General features: G+C 43.1%; 2 protein-coding genes across 10 annotated transcripts in view; one reads left to right on the top strand and one right to left on the bottom strand.

Annotated features, from left to right (window-relative positions):
- The window catches only part of LOC109965883 (inositol monophosphatase 1-like), an 8,641-nt gene extending 3,479 nt beyond the window's left edge, over window positions 1–5,162 (top strand). Inside the window, exons 3-9 of the mRNA XM_020610255.1 lie at window positions 1,804–1,937; window positions 2,977–3,081; window positions 3,426–3,471; window positions 3,570–3,678; window positions 4,266–4,374; window positions 4,778–4,929; window positions 5,010–5,162. Coding sequence (XP_020465911.1) covers window positions 1,804–1,937; window positions 2,977–3,081; window positions 3,426–3,471; window positions 3,570–3,678; window positions 4,266–4,374; window positions 4,778–4,929; window positions 5,010–5,137 — 783 coding nt within the window. The 3' untranslated portion in view covers window positions 5,138–5,162. The remainder of the gene's footprint in view (window positions 1–1,803; window positions 1,938–2,976; window positions 3,082–3,425; window positions 3,472–3,569; window positions 3,679–4,265; window positions 4,375–4,777; window positions 4,930–5,009) is intronic.
- Window positions 1,846–18,939, bottom strand: part of LOC109965882 (E3 ubiquitin-protein ligase RNF31) — a 28,686-nt gene continuing 11,592 nt past the window's right edge. For 4 of the 9 annotated variants that reach the window (XM_020610250.1, XM_020610249.1, XM_020610253.1 and 1 more), the window contains 12 exons: window positions 18,431–18,648; window positions 18,178–18,360; window positions 16,718–16,900; window positions 15,273–15,371; window positions 14,422–14,508; window positions 14,069–14,195; window positions 13,410–13,528; window positions 11,701–11,814; window positions 11,544–11,607; window positions 11,372–11,465; window positions 11,061–11,229; window positions 8,098–8,735 (listed from right to left, as the gene is read on the bottom strand). In XM_020610250.1, the coding sequence (XP_020465906.1) occupies window positions 8,667–8,735; window positions 11,061–11,229; window positions 11,372–11,465; window positions 11,544–11,607; window positions 11,701–11,814; window positions 13,410–13,528; window positions 14,069–14,195; window positions 14,422–14,508; window positions 15,273–15,371; window positions 16,718–16,900; window positions 18,178–18,360; window positions 18,431–18,648 (1,526 nt within the window). In that variant the 3' untranslated portion in view covers window positions 8,098–8,666. Of the gene's footprint in view, window positions 2,783–5,055; window positions 5,142–5,476; window positions 5,568–6,260; window positions 6,399–8,097; window positions 8,736–11,060; window positions 11,230–11,371; window positions 11,466–11,543; window positions 11,608–11,700; window positions 11,815–13,409; window positions 13,529–14,068; window positions 14,196–14,421; window positions 14,509–15,272; window positions 15,372–16,717; window positions 16,901–18,177; window positions 18,361–18,430; window positions 18,649–18,939 lie in introns of those variants that run through there. The other 5 variants (XR_002275706.1, XR_002275708.1, XR_002275707.1 and 2 more) reach the window with 5 other exon arrangements.

Genomic DNA, 18,939 nt, shown 5'->3' on the forward strand with positions numbered 1-18,939 from the left:
GCTGACCGTAGCAGTAGTCAAAACATGGAGAAAATCAATGTTGAGTGTTGATTAAGTGGTGTGTATCTAAGAACATTCTGACATGACATCTAGTGACATGTCATGACATTAAACATAAGAAAATATTATGATTACAATTACGGTTAAACATATCATAATAATAACAATAATCATCCTGCCTGCTGACAATCAAACTTTTCTATCTAGTTATCCTTGACCATATGCACCCTGCAAAAAACTCATGAGAATGACTAAGCATTTAACAGCCTACCTAGACATCCTGTCTCCACTAAACATTTCTAATACAGCAAGTATATAACCAATATCTATCTGACTAAAAAATACCTAACACAAGGTAGAATCAATCATAGATTCGGCGCTTTGAATATTAAGTTTGAGAACCCCTGCCACAGCCAGCATTTGTTATACCCTACATTTAAGGAAGTAGCAGTGATGTAGGCATAGGAAGGGCCATATGTCGAAAGGGGTTGACCCAATTGCACTGGACATTTTAACACGAACCGGTGACTATTATTTAGAGCAGGGGTGTCAAACTCAATCGCACAGGGGGCCAAAACTCAAAGCACACTTTAGGTCGTGGGCCGAACAGGATAAACATTTATTGAACAGACAAACTAAACGTTTTTTGAACATAAATATGAATCGAAACAAGACAGGATATAATATTATTCCAAAATAAATAAACTTAAAATCAGCAACCGTATTTCTGCTAAGGCTTCCATTTGCAAACACCTGCTTTTTTTCTGGACACAAGACATCGCACACTTTCATCATGCTGCTCTTTAGAAACTCTCCCTCGGTAAATGTCCGGGCTCATTTTCTCCTCTGCCGCAATAAAACTTGCTATTTCGCTTTGGTGAAAACGTCTGCTGTGATGTCAGATTCCTCTTCAACTCCTCTACCTTCTGTAGCTTCTGCTCTCCATTCACATTTTTCAGCTTGTCCTGATGTTTTGTCTCGTAGTGCCGTCTTAGGTTATATTCCTTAATTACAGCCACATTAGCTCCACAAATAAGACACACGGGTTTACCGGCAATGACAGTAAACATATACTCAGCCTCCCACCGGTTTTGAAAGGCTCTGTTTTCAGAATCAACTTTTTTCTTGGCCATTGTTAGGGGCTAGCTTTAACTTGAAATTAGGGTTGTATACATCAACAGACGCTTGATTGATCTGACGTAATTGACGCGGGAATTATCGCAGGTAGCCTATCAGTCGGTAAGGCAGCTGTTGCGCTGCATTATGGGATTTGTACTTTGTGTGTTATCGGCGCTTCATATAGCTGGGCCATTAAAGCCGTCCCTGGTAGGCTAGTGGTTAAGGGTTCGAATCAGGGTTGCGTCAGGAAGGGCATCCGCGTAAAACACGTGCCAAATGTCAACTTGCGAGTCGTAAGTGTGACGATTCGCTGTGGCGACCCCTAAACGGGAAAAGCCGAAATTGACTTTATATCGCTGGGCCATTTAAAAAAAAAAAAAGATATATCAAATGATCTCGCGGGCCGGATGTGGCCTGCGGGCCTTGAGTTTGCCACATGTGATTTAGAGAGTAGCACCATTCAAGTGTGTTAGTGTGTGGCAGTGCACTGGCGTACCTGTGCAAGTCAGGTGGGTGTCCTAACGACTGATCAGCTGTTTTTGTTATTAAAGTACCTGTCACAAAAAGAAACATATTGACATTAGAAGAAAAGCTGTAATTTATGCTGTGGTGCTCAAACCTTGGATACTGCTCTATGTATTGAGCAGGAGTATTGAGCTGTGTATTTCTCTCTGTATTGATTAGGTGGTGCGTGAGGCTCTGTGTGATGACAGGAAGGTGATGACAAAGAGTTCCTCGGTCGACTTGGTGACACAAACTGACCAGAAGGTGGAGCAACTCATCATCCAATCAGTGAAGGAGAAATTCCCCACACACAGGTAGAAAGTTCCACCTCCACTGTGTGTGGTGTTGCTTACCAAGGGCTTTGTTGGTTTGTCGGTCATCCTAAGATAGGATCACACTCCTCAAAAACCACAGCGTGTTGTGTACAGGTAGTAAGCTGCAGAAACTCAGTCACATTTAATTGTAATGGAACCAGCACATATTTGTTTACACAAAGTTTCATTTTAATTTTTAGATGTCAGCAGCAGCCTTCGGTCGGATATTAGATATAATCATAATTAGGAACTATACGAGTTTGTAAGAAAATAAAGTGTCTTTAAACTGGATGCTTAGGGTAGTTGTCATTTTTAATGTAGAAACACTGCATTGTTATGAAGTAGGCTACTGTATTTGTACTCTGCATTGACAAGTACTCATCCCTAGTGTAATTTTTTATCACAAAAATCTTTACAAGGGTACAAAGGGCCATAATCCAGGACTTTGCAGGACCATCTTTGGCAGCAGGTAAAGCTCCAGTGTTCCTGGCCCATTCTCTACCAGCTGTTCACACCTGGATTTTGGCAGTTGATCCTGTTCTTCCTGCAGATCCTCTCATACTCTGCCATATTAGATGGGAAGTGTCTGTGAACTCAACTTTCTCCACAGATGTTCTCTGGGGTCCAAGTCTGGACTTTGGCTGGGCTCCAGGGACAGTCAGAGCCTGGTCCTGAAACTGCTCCAGTATGTTGGCCGTTTGCTTCAGGTCACTGTGATACTGAAAGCTGGTCTGTCAGCCCAGTCTCAGGTTTTCTTCCAGGACCTCTCTGCATCTGGCTGCATTCATCCTTCCCTCAGTTCTGACCAGTCTTCCGGTCTCAGCTGCTGAGAAGCCTGCCCTAATCTATTAAGACAAAATGTTTCAGAAACTGTTCACTGAATAATCATTGAAGACATTGTGTAAATAAAACCTCCCAACAGGTCAGTGGACACAAGCCGCCCAGTTTATATGTACAGTGTCAGTTATAGCATTTACTCAAACTCATAAGGACAGGTGATGGTGATGCGATCATCAGTTGACCTGGGTGTGTGTCTCAGGTTCATAGGGGAGGAGTCAGTGGCTGCAGGTGAAGCTTGTGACCTCACAGACACTCCCACCTGGATCATTGATCCCATCGATGGGACCACCAACTTTGTTCATGCGTAGGTTCTTTTAAATTTAACACAATCAATAATGACTTCAGTTTGCCAGAAGTTACTGTAGTATGCTTTCATTGTAACAGCATTAAGTAGAAATGAATCAGTGAAGTTTTAGCAGTTTAACGAATCAGTTCACAGCAATTCCTCACTGCAGTCTGGGTGAGCATAGTTTAGTTTTACATGTCAAAACATGCTAGAAAAACAGAAACAGGGCCCCTTTTATCTTTTAGCCACACAGCAGAGCTACTTTCGACTGCAGAAATGATCCATATGAAAACACTATTAGGGCTAATAATTAAAATTTCTCTAATTTTTAATAACCTCCATGAATCATTTTTGTCTGGTAGATTTCCTTTTGTTGCCGTTTCCATTGGATTCTCTGTCAACAAACAGGTCAGAGTCCAGTTCACCACCTGTTAAATATGGACCCTACTGGCCCTGTGTTAACCTGTAATATGACCTGTTGTACATGTCTCACCTCTGTCCTCCAGATGGAGTTTGGGGTGGTCTACAGCTGTCTTGAAGATAAGATGTTCACAGCAAGGAGGGGCAAAGGAGCATTTTGTAACGGAGAGCCGCTACAGGTGTCTGATCAGCAGGGTCAGTAATGAACAACACAAAATATGTACATCACCAGTGACTGACAATATATCAGGTACTCTAATTTAAATCTACTACTCAGAAGCAACAGCTGAGAGCATAAATTATGCCAGATGTCTACAGCAGTATGTGGAGATTACACTGCACTCAATGTGCCAGAAAAGATGGACCTGAAGCACAAAACGGGTGATGTGTGTGGCTCACAGTGCGAGTGTGTTGGGAGACATTTCATAGAATAGGGCTCTGAGTCCAAAACGCCCTCCATCTGAATTGGCAGTAACGGCACCTGTGTATGTAACTTGCCATGTTGTTTTATGGGCTTCCCGGGTGAGTTTGGATTGATTTGGATTTTTTTTTGTCATGGCGACAAAGATGTTGCCATGACGGGCCGCCACGTTTGAATATTACCACTGGAAACACTGGTAAGACAATGGTGCAGATTTGATTACATCTGTTCTTCATCTGATCTTAGGGAGCTCAAAGCACTGATCTCTGTTAATACAAAATGTAAGTGAGCATGACAGAAAAGACATTATGCTGTCCAAACAGACACCAGAGTCTCACCAGTGTTTGTTTTTGTCTGTCAGACATCAACCAGTCAATCATTGCCACAGAGTTTGGATTCCACAGAGATCCCGAAACTGTCGACAAAATCTTCTCCAGTCTGAGAAACATCCTCTGCATCCCCGTACATGGGTAGAGTACTGATGCTGCTGTAACAAGTATTTGTTGAGTTAATGTAAATCTGTTTACACTAGTGGCAAGAAAAAGTAGGTGAACTGTGTGGAATCACTTGGTTTTCTACATGAATTGGCTATAAAATGTGATCCAATCTTCAGCTGATTCACAACTATAGACAAACACAATGTGCTGAAGCTGATACCACACCAACTGTTATAATCTTACATGTGACTAATGAACCCAGCCCTTAAACATTCGAAGTGCTGGTGGAAATGTAAGTGAACCGTTGGGTTTAATAACCGGTTGAAGTGAGTGAGAGGAAGATCAGATCACCTTTTATGACCAAATAATGCAGAGAAGCAGGTAATTCCACATGGTTCACCGACTTTTTCTTGCCTATGTATGTGTACTTTCCCAGAGTGCGCAGTGCAGGAAGTGCAGCAATTAACATGTGTCTCGTGGCATCCGGCTGTGTCGACGCATATTATGAGATCGGGATCCACATTTGGGACATTGCTGCTGGCTCACTGATAGTCTCCGAAGCCGGAGGAGTCCTGATGGACGTGGAGGGTAAAGTTGCTTTAAGCAGCAGCTTCATTTTTGTCTAATGATGCGGCTGCCGTCAGCTGACAATCTGTATCTGTGGTCAGGAGGTGTGGTGGACCTGTTGTCCCGCAGAATCGTCGCTGCCAACAGCAGAACCATTGCTGAGAGGGTCGTTAAAGAAATCAGCTCCTTCGGTCTGCCCAGAGATGACGCTCTACCACCGAGCCAGTGAAGACCTGCAGTGCATTGTGGGTTAAACAACATTTTATGTGTTGGTCTGATGAAGTTTGTTAATGTTTAATTTGTGTTAAATAATAAAATGTCATAAAATCATATTTAGGTTTGCCATCTAATATACATCTTCTACCTGTGATGTTAAAAACAGGTATGAAAAAAAAAGGTGTGAACTAAAGACCCTTTTGTAATGATGAAAGGTGTGAACTAAAGATGGCAGGTCACACATCAGGACAAGAAGTGTGAACTAAACAAAGGTGTTACCTCACTCAGTTTGTCTCAACAGTCATGCTGAAGAATACTTTTATTTTTTAAGGTTACATCATAATAAACTTACCTTCAGCACCAGCAGCGTCACACCTGGAGACCACATTCTGCACACTGCAACACTCACATAAGACATCCAACTGGTGTCATCGCATTAATGACTGATGACAAAAAGAGATTTGTGCAGAATGCTGAGAATTGTTAGGTATTTTTAGCCAGATAGATATTGGATAGATACTTTATGTATTAGAAATGTTTAGTGGAGAGAGGATGTCTAGTTAGACTGTTAAATGCTTAGGCATGCTTATGAGTTTCTACAGGGTGCATCTGGTCAGGGATAACTAGAGAGAAGAGTTGATGACTGTCAGCAGACAGGGTGTTTAATATTATTATTACGATGTGTATAACTGTAGCCTTAGTCATAATATGTTCAAGCCACGACATATACTAGAGGTCGTGAGAATGTTTTTAGTTACACACCACTTAACCAACAGACATACACATTCACACATTGATTTGCTTCATGTTTTGACTACTGCTATGGCCAGCTGCAAAGCTGGTGAGAGAGACGTCCCGGTTGACGTTTCTGTGTAGTATGGGGCTAGCCCAAATGAGGTGATATAATGTATAGGCCTGGTGGGCTCAGGGTCTTTCATCTTACATCTGCCTGCGTGCAGTATGGAGGTGCAAGATACTTGAGCGTGTAATGTTAATTTTACCTGTGATCCTTTGAATAAATCAGCACTGTTTTGAAGTTACTTGGACTGTCTCGTCTCTCAGTTAGCAATGGTAAGACGAACCTTATCCTACAGACTTAAACTTGATTCTTGACTTTGGAAATAAAACAGTCTCACCTCAGTGTCCAGGCAGTTGTTGTTCTGGAGCCTTGGATCTTATCACATGATCTTCTTTGGGAAATGGAAATGCCCTGTTGTCACGCAGAGGTTCAAATCTTCAGCTCTTTCAGGAGACCATCACCTTGGAAACAGTAGCTGATGAAACAATCTGACATCAATCAAAACTACACAATATATTCAAATGTGTTAAAGGTTCGGTTTTACTTATCACTTTTACTTTCCACATAAAATGAATTCAATTAATGACTGAAATTCAAATAAATTCGTATTTCGGTGAACTTAAGTACGTCTTCAAATCCGCACGGCCAAGACCTGAGCCGGAGTTCATCTTGTTAATGCCAAACTGCTGCTTCTCTTTGTTTGGGTTTCTTCGGGGTCACAGGATTCTGGATCAGGTCTGATTAGCCAAGATCTAATCTCAAATTAATAATAATCACCTTGATTTGGCCAAGTATGTTACACACACAAATGAATTTGTTTCCTGTACAGAACCGAGGCAGCCGTCTGCGGTGCCAACTCAACCGATGTCTCTAACCATCGGGGGCAACCAAACCCCCCAGTTTGGTGTCTTGCCCAAGGACACTTCAACACGTGGACTGCAGGCACCGAGATTCGAACCTCCGGTTGGGAGACGTCTGCTCTACCCACTGTACCTGCAGGAACCAGTAGTGACAGCTTTTAGGAAATCTGGCTCTGTAGCTGCTAAATGCCCCACTGTGTTCAAATGCTGGCGTCTGTCTATCTGGTGTTTGCTACTGATCAGGTCGTGGACTGTCGCTGTTTAGAATGTCTTCTTTCTGAAAACAGCTGCGGCTCAGGACCACGCGATGACAGATGGCAGAAAACCAGAGCAGCGCCCGCTGTTGACCGACACTAAACTGTGAGCTGAGAGCGGCTGCACATTCAGCTGATCAGTCACTACCTGAGACACCGGAACATTAAACTCTGGTCTCACTTTGATACAAGTATAGATTTTTGGGGTTTTCCCAATAATACTGTAAGGTCTAGACCAGGGGTGCCCACACTTTTTCGCCTTGCGAGCTACTTTTCAAATGACCAAGTCAAAATGATCGACCTACACGCGCGCGCGCGCACACACACACAAAATATATGTATGAATGGGTGTCGTAGTTTTTATGAACAGTATGAAAGTGCCGCTCCACATTTCCCTTCGGAATAGTAGATTGGTAGATCAAGCAAACGCATTTCGAATATAATGTCGCGAAAAAAGTCCTCCTCCCATTCCACATGGAATGTTTTCGGTTTCTTACTTGATTCGGCTCCCCCACTCATTTTATACCCTTTAGTGGACATTAATTCGAAGGCTGACAAGGTAGTTCGCTCACTGGAGTTTTGCAGTAGCTCGTGCGGTTGACTGTGCATGTTTGGTGACTCGTGTGTCAGAAAAGACGAGATCTCAGACTGGCTGTCCTGCATGTCAATCAAGTAGCAAATGCCATAGGGAGGATGGATGATAGGCTATATATGAATGATTGTCACTTTCTGCTTTTGTTGTTAGGGGTCACCATAGCGAATTATCACACTGACCATTCGCATGTTAACATTTGGCACGTGTTTTACGCCGGATACATTTATTTTTGAATGGCACGCGATCTACCGACACTACCTTAGCGATCTACCGGTCGATCGCGATCGACCTATTGGGCACCCCTGGTCTAGACCTTACTATATAAAGAGCTCTGAGATGAATTGGTCTATACAAAAAAAAGTGAACTGAAAGTACGTTACACTTTAACAGATTTATGTTGTCAAACTGATTTTATGATTCCACTGGAAGAAAAGCTTAAAAATGTCATGTAAATGTCAATGAAGCCATCGTCTATAACTTTAATTTATTTAGTATAAGTAGCGCAACAGATGTTTACACAGCAGCTTTTAAATTGAGGTTAAATAGCCACAATTTTACAAACTTTACTTATTGTGCACCCACAATTTAAGATATTTATCATATTTATTCAAACTGTAAAACTGCAGAAAGAGCACAATCCAGAGGCTGAGGGTTTCAGTGCTCGTCACAGTAAATATTGATGCACTGCTCTAAAAGTCATTCTGCTTCCCATGCTAACTGGTGCTCACGCTGACTTAAACAGAAATGGATTCTGGACTGAGACAAGGCTCGTTAACAGTTTTAACTTGCTACAGCAGCATCTCACAGTGTGCAATTAACATTCAGCTCGCTAAGCTAAACATCAGTGCTGAACTCTGATTGGCTGCTTGCTTCGTCTTTGGTCCCCTCTGTGACTCCGTGTTTGTTTCTCTGGCTGTGTTTAAATGGCAATCAAAGAGCCAACCAGAAGTCACCAGCTGATTGATGATGCCACTGGAATTAAATAGGTGAGGACAGCTGGTGAGGAAGTGGAGCTCCAGCAACCACAGCAGAGTTCAGAGGTCATCGTTGCTTTTGAGTGGACAGCTTCGCTGCTTCCTGAGAGGAACGCTATTGGTCAGAGTCTGAAGGAGACAGAACATCGTCCACTGTGATTGGCTGAAATGGTTTTTTTCTGACTGTATTCAATAAGCATGCTTATTTTTGTTTTTATCCTTGTGTCAGTGATTTCCTGTCCTGAGACAAGAAGGGATGCCCTCAAAATTTTGGGTGTTTTAACCCATAACCTCTAGAGTCCCTGCGTCCTCATATGAGGACCGCACAGCTTGGGTTTCCAAAGCTCAGGACTCTAGAGGTTAAGCTATAAAAATCCTGTAATACAATCTTCTTTCCTTTATTTAACCCTAAATTTGTGCTTTTATTCAAAGTATTAAGGACTTCTATAACACAAAGTAGGGGTTACCTGTAGTAGTGTTTAAAAAAGTACTCCTACAATGAGTTTCATGTTATCTGGATAACCATAAAAGTTTTCAACCCTTTAAAAACTACTTAAACCAATCAGATAAACCATCAATTTATCCATACATCCACAGAAATTTTGGGAAAAGCCTCAATTGGTTCTTTAATCGAAAAATAGTTCCTTTTAAAAGGTACAAATAAACAAGGTTTCTAATGTTACTTGGATGAATTAGTGTTTTCACCTTTCACAAATTTTTATCTGCAGAAAACCCATTAAAATCCTTTAATATGTTACGAACGTTTCCATTAATCTGTCCAAATAAACTGGTTAAATATCAGTGGCTGCCTGTTACAGCAGCAACTCTGGGTCCCTACTGAGTTTCCCCCCCCCCTTTTTTTTCCTCATTTTTGTATTTTCTGTATTTGGTTTGTTTGTTTTTTGCACTACGAACACTAAACTGCAGGGATTGCACTTTTCTCTGTTTACAACTGTGCCGGATCCCGCACAGCCATGGCACCGCACTGAGGAGGAGGGTGCGTGGGAGATGGGCAGGAGAGACGGTACAGACCAGTTCTACCCTCCATCATCATGGGGAATGTGCGATCTCTCCCCAGTAAAAATTAAGAGCTGGTGGTGCTGACCCGACACCAGGAGGAATACCGGGAGAGCAGCATCATGCTGCTTACACTCTGGACACAACAGTTGCTTTGGACGGCTGGCACCTCATATGGACAGGACAATAGAAAGCAATAAGAGAAAGGGAGGACACCTGGCAGTATTTGTGAGTGATAGACGCATGGCCATGGCATGTTCGTTTCCAGCCATCTAATGTTTAATCTTGGGTACCTCTGGATTAGCTTGGCACCCACCATAACTCTAAATAGTCTGCAATTATTTCAGAATGATAAAACTAGAGAGTCTCTTCCTAAAAACGAGAGGACAGTTCATGAAGGCGCACAACTCCTGCTGCATGTGGACAACACAATGAACCACAACGGCATTAATTAATATGAATGTCTCCTCCATAAACAGGTTTAACAACAGTATATGTACCGATGAAAAGAGACATGTAACCCTCTAAACAAAGTGGGTAATTGAGAAACCCCATGTTTTAACTGGCATAATGCAGACATAGTAACTTCTCCTAGTACAACAATTCAACATGTAGTGGAAACATCGCTCCCTTTCAAGTACCTGCACAGTAAGGAGATGGTCTAATGAGACTGAAGAGGCTCTGAAGGACTGTTTTGACAACTGTGTGGGAAGAGCTGTGTGATCTGCAGGGGGAGGACACCTTTAACTTCTGTGTGGAGAACACTTTGACCCAGTGCAGGTGGTAGGTGAGAGGAGGACATTAGCCAGGCTGGCATCCCTGCTGGAGAAGGACTCCTACCCATGAGACTGTCAGCACTGGGCAGCTCTGTCAGTGTCAGACTGCTTCACCCCAAGTGTGTGATGGAGCATTATGGTAGGTCCTTCTTTCCTGTCTACTTCACAGGCCCACAGACTGAATAACTGTGAATCCACAGCATACCAGTGTGCAGTGCCTTACTTTTTATGATTTATTATTATAGCTACAGTTGTTTATATTGATAATATCTTGTCTGTTACTTTTTGATTCTTAATACCGAGTGCCTGTTTTTTTCCCTTTAATGGTGTGAATTTCCCCATCATGGGACTAATAAAGGTTTATCTTATCTTACATTAAAATCTCATTACTAACTGAAAATATTTTTAGAACTCTGATGTAAACCAAAACTCCTTAACTTTCATACCACTGTAAACTCCTCATTCATGTATTTGTCAAATATTGAATTTATGTGGAAATTAAAGGGAAAGTTATGAAGCCCTTAAAATCTTAATATGATTTTAAGGGGTTTAGTTTTTCAAATTAAAGAACAAATGAAGGAACTCTGATTGATTGAGATTCAGAATTTTGTGTTTTCAAAAAAAATTAAAGGGACCGGCACAGATTGATGATGTCACTGACCATGCGAAGGCGGCGGGCATACAGCGGCTCCGGTTCATCTGGTTTCCTGGTCGGCACTGCGATGTTCCAGCGCTGCAGCTCCGCTGTCATCTCGGCCAAACTGAAGAGAATTGCTGGGTCAGCCTGGCAACGGTTGATCAGGTCCACCAAACGCTCCTTATAGTGTGACCTGCCAGAACAGACAGGTGGAGACTGTACCCACACACCTGTACAGGTGAACGTAAAACTGACTGTGATGAGGTCGGCAGTTGATCCCAGTAATCGGTACCAGGATCAAATTGGCAGGCTGTTACCGGGAGCACTGGTCTTACTGGCAGTGGCCTCTGTATTCAGGTAGTGCAGGTCGTCCGCAGGGCTCCTCCCACCTGCTGTCATCATCTCTGAGCTCCAAAACTAAACACATTCCTGGAAATGAACCCTGGAGTCAATCAAACTGAAAGAGAAGGGAGTCACCTGAGGAGCAGCCAGTGTTTTCATCCTCACCTGTCTGAGTGATGTCAGGAGAATCACTATTGGCTGGTTCCAACCAAGGAGACACTCTGTAACACTGAGACAAGACAGTTCATCTCATCAGTACTGTCCACATATCACCTGTGTACACTTCTTGAAGCAGCAGTCTCCGAGGTGTGTCTTACAGTACCTGAAGCAGCAGGTGTAGACGGGGCACGCTCCAGTCTCTCAGGTGATACAGGCAGTCTCTCGGGTGGTGGGCGTGAAGACCTTTCATTCCACAGTCAGCAGAGAAACCACAGGCCTGAGGACATTAAATGAAACAGTCATACCTCATGTGAGACATGAGGTCTGCACAAGCTTACAACAGCTCTTTAAACAAGCTGCTCAGCCTCTTATCACTCAGACATCATTGTAGAAATAATTTAATTTATGCAATTAACATGTTTTAAAAGCATTTCACTCAATGTTAACAAAATGTATACATGAAACTAAATTCAATGTAAAAAAAATGGACCAGACTTAACCATAGAAATGGATCAATCATTATGAACATAGTCATGTTATACCTGACGACAGGTGAGCTGTGGGTTACATCATTTGCTTTAAAGCCCCTCTAACTTTGGCCTCAAACTCTCAACCGATAGTGTCAAAACAAACTCAGGTGGTATCCCCTCCTCTTCTCCCTCTGCTCCTCCTCATCCTCAACCATCATTTCCTGTGGTGTCCCCCAAGGATGTGTGATTGGTCCCATTTTATTCACATCGAGAGGAGTCAGCTGAGGTGGCTCGGGTATCCGTTTTGGATGCCTCCTGGGCGCCTTCATAGGGAGGTCTTCCGGGCATGTCCCACTGGGACGAGGCCCCGGGGAAGACCCAGGACACGCTGGAGGGACTATGTCTCTCAGCTGGCCTGTGAACGCCTTGGTATCCCCCCGGAGGAGCTGGAGGAAGTGTCTAGGGAGAGGGAAGTCTGGACATCTCTGCTTAGACTGCTGCCCCCGCGACCCGGTTCCAGATAAGCGGAGAAAGATGGATGGATGGATGAACATATGCCATCTGTTTGTCTGTGTTATTGTGCCGTTTTATTTTTTGCACTGATTTTATTCTATTTTAATCATTTGTGGGTTTTATTCTGCCATGTAAAGAACTTTAAAAACAACATCCAGTTGATGCAAAAATCGGAGAAAGGTAGTTCGGTGTGAGTTGTCCGATATTTAACAGTTCTTCTCTGGTAAAAATAATCCGGGATGGGTTGCAAAAAACCTAGAAAACTAAGAAAAACAACAAACACAGGAGAGTGTGAGTAACCAAGGCTGCCATCATCGGCGCCATCTTCTAACTGTTAAGAAGCGTCTTCCATTTGTGGTGGCTAGGTGCCCAACAGAGCATGTTCTCTTCCCTGGCAAAAACCCAGGTGGTCCTTGGCCAGCAGCATCAAGATATAGGGGCTCCTATTAAGTCAGGCTGGCCTATAGGTGGTTCCATTTAAAGGTGAGACTTACTTATGTGCCCTTCAGGAGAGTGTGGTCAACTCTAGTGACTCAGAAGAGGGAGTGCATTAAGCCATGCAGAATAGCACACATCCAGGAGACCATAAACATGTAGTGCCTGCCTGAGGTTAAGGATCATGAAGTGAAGGTTAACCCATAGTATGTTTATACTTATTAAAATGGCCAAATTACCTTCTGGATCACATCCTCTTGTACCTTATGGTTCAAGATCAGACACTCATGGTATTTAGTGACTACAGTAGGAGGGGATTAATAAAACCAGGAGTCTCGGGTAAAAAAGCATGGCAACCTCTGGTGCATTTCACCCAGGGTAACAACAGAATGCAGCCTCCACAGAAGCGACGCCGACACTGACAGCAGAACACAGTATCGTCAGAGAGACTCACAGCTCCAAGACTGAAGGTCTGACTGCAGCCTCCACAAAACTGATGCCGACACTGGCTGCAGGTGAAGTGAAGACAGCCACCTTTAGACAAGCTGAAGATGAAGTGACAGTTCGGACACTCTGAGGACACACAAACACAGAACCGCAATACAGTCACACAATAAAACCATAGACTACGTATACACAGCAAACACACACTCTTATATGCAACAGTGCCAGAAGGAACAGAAGGAACACCTGCTGGTGTTGCGTTTGTACCGATGCTACAGAACATCAGACAGTAGAAGCTCTTTTCCACTGTGGGAACTCACCCATTTTTAACCTGGTTCTACTTGTGTCTCTACTGTGTTCTACAAACATTTCAGATAAAGGTTTAATGCTTGTGTATCCATAAGAAATCTTGTGTTCTATTACTGGTATCTAACATTGGAGTCCAGCTCCCTGTGAACACCCTCCACAGAGACGGCAATAAACATGAAGAGAAATCTGTTGGACCAATCAGAAGCAACAGCACTGCCACAAAAAGTGGGGCGACAGCGGAGACAAACGCAGCAGAGGTAGTGAACCCGTTGGGATGCAGTCTGTTCCTGCAGTGGAAACAGGGCTGTGGACAGCAGTGACAGGAGCCCTGGAAACCCCTCCAGAACTTGGTTTAAGGCCCTGCTGGTGTTGCGTTTGTACCGATGCTGTTGTAGCAGAGCAATTTGGTGTCGTGGTGGTCTGGCTGTTTCTGCTGCTGCCAGACCCTGAACTGCTGACAGGAGAGACCCTGATGATGAGGAGACCACTGCAGAACAAACAGAATTCATGTCACTGCTCCGATCTCAGACCAGAATGGCTGTTGGGCAGACCACTAATCTTTACATTTATGTACCAATATCATGGGCTGAAGTGTGTGAATACACTCAGGACTATTTCAGGTCAACACCATGTGTGCGCTGGGATCAGAGTAATGTCTGCCAGCATGCTACTGTTATACACACACACACACACCATACATGTGTTTGTCTTACTGGTGATCTGCACTGAGAGCAGGTACTCTTCTGACAGCTGGGACAGTCCATCCTCAAATCAGCCTCATGAAGCATGCCAAACGAGCACTGAAACGCACACACGTATATGAGCTGTAGAGACTAGTGTACAGAGCATGTCAGAGGCACAAAAGTCTGAGTGTTCAAGGTCCTGGGGTCAGAACTACTAGCAACTAAACTGGGTCAGTCTGGGTCACATCAGATTAAAGGGATAGTATCACAGTCAAAATGCAGGTCCTGATCCAGTCTGAGGTCCCACTGGAGTCAAACCGTGGGAATCCAGGGGGCTCGTATAACTGTGTGCAGGAGGATACTGAGCACATTTCATGTACACTGCATGAGCAGCTTTTTTTTGTGTACTAATCCATCAGTCTTTTATCATATCTTACAGATGCTGTGAACAAGCTGGGGTTTGTGTGATGTAAATAGGCATGCGAGGAGATTACATCTCACCAATCAGTGTGGACTGATTTATCACATAAAACACGTTTACGTTCTGTGAGTCAGACGACTGATGGGCACCAACAGGACAGTTGCAACTAACAGGTTTATTTTTAATTCATATGCAACTGAACATGTCAGATGAAGGTGACGTCTTCAAATAGCATTTTGTTTTTGACCAACAGTCCACAGACACTCAGTTTATGGCAACATAAGACTGGAGAAAGTGCAAAATTTACACACTGAAGAAAATGAAACCATCAAATGTAGACAGGTAGGGCTGTGGTACGCACAATTCACAGTTGATCATTAGTGATTGCTGGTTGATTTTTTTTTTGACTGACTAAAGGTTTCAGCTCCACACTGTCTGGTCCAGTCAGTCTGTTTCTTACATGAGCACACCAGCAGAAGTTCGGCATCTCCTGCAGAGCTCGATCTCTGAGTTTTCTCTGGAAGAGTTCATGGACCTGAGGTGGCAGGAAGTGACGGATCTATATAAACAAACAAACAAACAGAGGCAGTAGGACACATGTTCCACCTGAAGACAATGCCTCAGCCTCGACTGCTCAGAGCACGTGTCACAGTGTGTTTACCGTTTCAGTGCAACACGACAAAAATCACCAGAGATTTACAAAAAAAAGAGCGCGTGTTGTTAGTCAGCGGGTTTTAATGGAAGACGTTTGTCTCAATGTTTAAACACACTGCTGTAACTTAAAGGACAAACGTCTGCCATTCTACTGATAAAACCTCACACTGAAAGTCACTAGTTCATCATCTCTTTCACATCCTTTTTCAGTTTTTATTCTTTGATGTGTAGTGGTCAAAAACAAACAAGATACCAGTCCAAAGGTGATATGTAATAGAATATGGCGTGTAGCTTACATATAGATATTTGTAGTAGTCATGTAAGGGTGAGCTAAGTGTTTATATAATCTTGGAGAGATCTGTTTCTCTTAACTGTTTGGAGATGTTTGTGCATGAGGATCCTTGGTAACTATCTACTGATAGTATGCTCAAGCAAGAATATCCTGGCTCATGTCCTCTTTGTTTATTTTATTTTTAGTTTAACATCCAGAGAGAAGCCTCCCATAAATGGGAAGCCTCAGCCTTATGTGAATTGTTCGTGTGCTCGGTTCATGTTTAGAAAAGGAAATGGGTGCTAGGTCAATGCAACCTAGAAGTTCATGAACTGGACATCTCAGACAATTTCCAGAAGGAGGGGAGTGTACAGGAGGTGTAACCGTGAGAAGATAAAAGTTAGGATAGCTGTGGGTCAGTGGTAGGAAGGAAGGATGGTGCTGCAGTCGTGAGTGTGCGTTTAGACCCAGCCGGGTGGAGAGGGTGATCTGACTGTAGGGCCAACGATGACTGACTGACTCTGTGACAGTCTCCTTATTTAATACTTTATCTGTTCCACTGCAGGAGGAGTGATTCTGTTCTCTGTTCCCTATCTACCAAATTGCTGGAGTGTCTTATAACTTATCGACCTGTTCGGAATTATTGTAATATTAAATGATTATTTGAATTGGCATGATTTGCCTGAATTAATTTCGTTAACATCAGACCCAAACTACTACAGATGCCAAGTGTAAAATGTCACCACAGTTCTCATTTTCAGAGGCTTTTTTAAAAAACATTTATTTAGTCATAGTCATTGTTTTTATTTAGTTTGTGTTATTTTCATAATAAAAAAAAAACAACAGCAACACATGAATGAACAGTTTTCACTGATGAAATAATCTCTGATGTTATAAACTTCAATGTAGACCGACTCTGTTATGGATCAGTACTGGGCATACCTGTCTCTCACACCTGGGCCTCCAGGTGACCCCCTCACCTGAGTGTCCAGCAGGTTGAAGTAGTCCATGAACTCCTCCATCCCACCCTGACGTCTGATCTTAGGTTTGCCACACTGTGGACAAACCAGCTGATCAATGCTTCGCTCTTTAATGGCCACTGAGAAAAATGTCTTAAAACACGTCTGACACAGGAAGCAGGAGCAGTGAGTCATGGTGATGATCTGCGGGAAACACAGGCAAAGATACAAATAACACTGAATTGAATTTATTTCTAGTATGTAGCATTTCTGCTAATCCAGTTAAAAACCAGGGATTATTCCTGTTTTGGATCCTCTGTTTTTAACATGAGCATGTTTATCTGTAGTTTCATTAAAAACATTAATAAGATAGTTTAGTGCAGAATGTGAGTCTTTAATAAAATAGTTTACCACCCAATGTGAGTCAGAATATGTTATGGTAAGTCCAATATTACTGTAGTACAAATCATTTACAAAAGCCTGTTCTACAAAGTGTTTAATGCTTCTAACCACAGATCTTGGCTTGGCTTTCTAACTGCCCCTACCAGCAGGTGGCCGTATCTGTATTTGCCATTCAGAAAGGGAAAAAAGAAAAACTAGGATGCAGAAGTATAAGCTATAAATAAAGAAGCTCTTGTTCAAAAAATTAAGAATATGTCTCATAAGAATCTGCAAATGCTGCCGCCCTTCTCTGCCCTTGGTCTTTTGGTTGAGCAAGAAGAAAGGAGGTCGTGGAGGTGAAAAACAAGGAAGAACCGCATTAAATAGGTGAAATCATGGAGACTACAGCGACAGGCTGAAAGGGCTTCTCTGAACTGCTTCCTTCTTGTGCATTGATTTGCTAAGCTCAACAGCCAATCAGTGGTCTCTCTCATCAGCGAGGCCCAACCAGCCGATGCAACAAGTCAAATGGGCCAAAAAGCCGCCAACAGGAACCAAGTAGTGCCAAACTTATGGGGCACAACAGGAGGATGAACCACAACAGACACTCACTGATGGTGCGTCTCTGCTCTAAAGCTTTTATTCAGACTAGCAGAACTTTGATGGTGAGGTGGGACATTAGGCAAACTACTCAAACATAATATTAGGTTATATTTATAATATAAAAAGTGACCTTATTTGGTATGATGGTTGTTAGGGTTTGGGACAGTTTCAAGAAGGATTTGGGACAGCTCTGGGGCACTGACAGAAAAAGCTATCTGTGAGCCCTGGTTGTCAGGACATTAGGTTTGAATTTATTAACAATTAAAATGTAAAGAAACATTATATAGTTGCCAAAATCAGTTTAAAAGTGAACCACCAGCCAGAAACAGAAGTTATACTGCAGAACTTTCAGGTCGTCTAGCTCAAGTCTTTTCATCAGGATACATTGTAGATTTGTTATGTGTGTTGATAATGTTAAAAACAAGACACGATTTTACTGCACAGGATCCTTGAACATTGAAGCCTGAGACTGTCTGCTCTCTGGCTGGTTGACTCACCTTGCTGAAAGTCACCTGGTCCTGACAGATGGGACAGCTGTGAGTCAGGAACCTGAGGGCTGATGGGAAATCTCTGTTAAGTTGGACCGCCTCCATGACATCAGCAGGGTTAAAGCTCCGCCCCTCCATCCTCATCAGAAAAAGGAAAATAGCCGCTTGGTCCGGGGGGAGACAGGCTGCCATCTGAGGGGGACAGATGAGGACTGAGACCACCTGACACAGACCACCAGAGACTTGCTATAGTTTTCCTCACCTTAATGTGGTCTGCGCCAGCCACTGGTTCTGACTGAAGTCTCTGAGTACCAAGGTCCAGACATAGACCAGGTGCTGGTACAGAGCCTGCACTAAAATCACTTCTGACTGCTTCTGACTGGCTGGTCTGTACAGATGAGTCACTCAACTTGTCTGTGCTGGACACTTTGTCCAATCTCAGAGCTCCCATCATTCTGCTCATAGGGTCTGGAGAGGGACCTGCAGAGACCAAGTGGAGTCCAGTCAGCTTTGTGTATTCACACCAAAACCACGGACACAGAAGTGTTATTTGTGTTGGTTACTTTCACAGAAAAGCCTGGGTTTATGATAAACATTCTGTAGTTTTGCTTTTAGAGGTGAAACAGGTGGGGAGGCACTAAACTGAAGCTAGATTTTTATAATGATCTGTGTCACAGATTTCACTTGATCCCAACAGTGGTTCAGTGGGTAGAGCAGTCGTCCCCCAACCGGAAGGTTGAAGGTTCGAATCTCGGTGCCTGCAGTCCACAT

The sequence above is a fragment of the Monopterus albus genome, unplaced genomic scaffold, assembly GCF_001952655.1.
Source record: "Monopterus albus unplaced genomic scaffold, M_albus_1.0 scaffold105.1, whole genome shotgun sequence".
NCBI classification, from domain to species: Eukaryota; Metazoa; Chordata; class Actinopteri; order Synbranchiformes; family Synbranchidae; genus Monopterus; species Monopterus albus.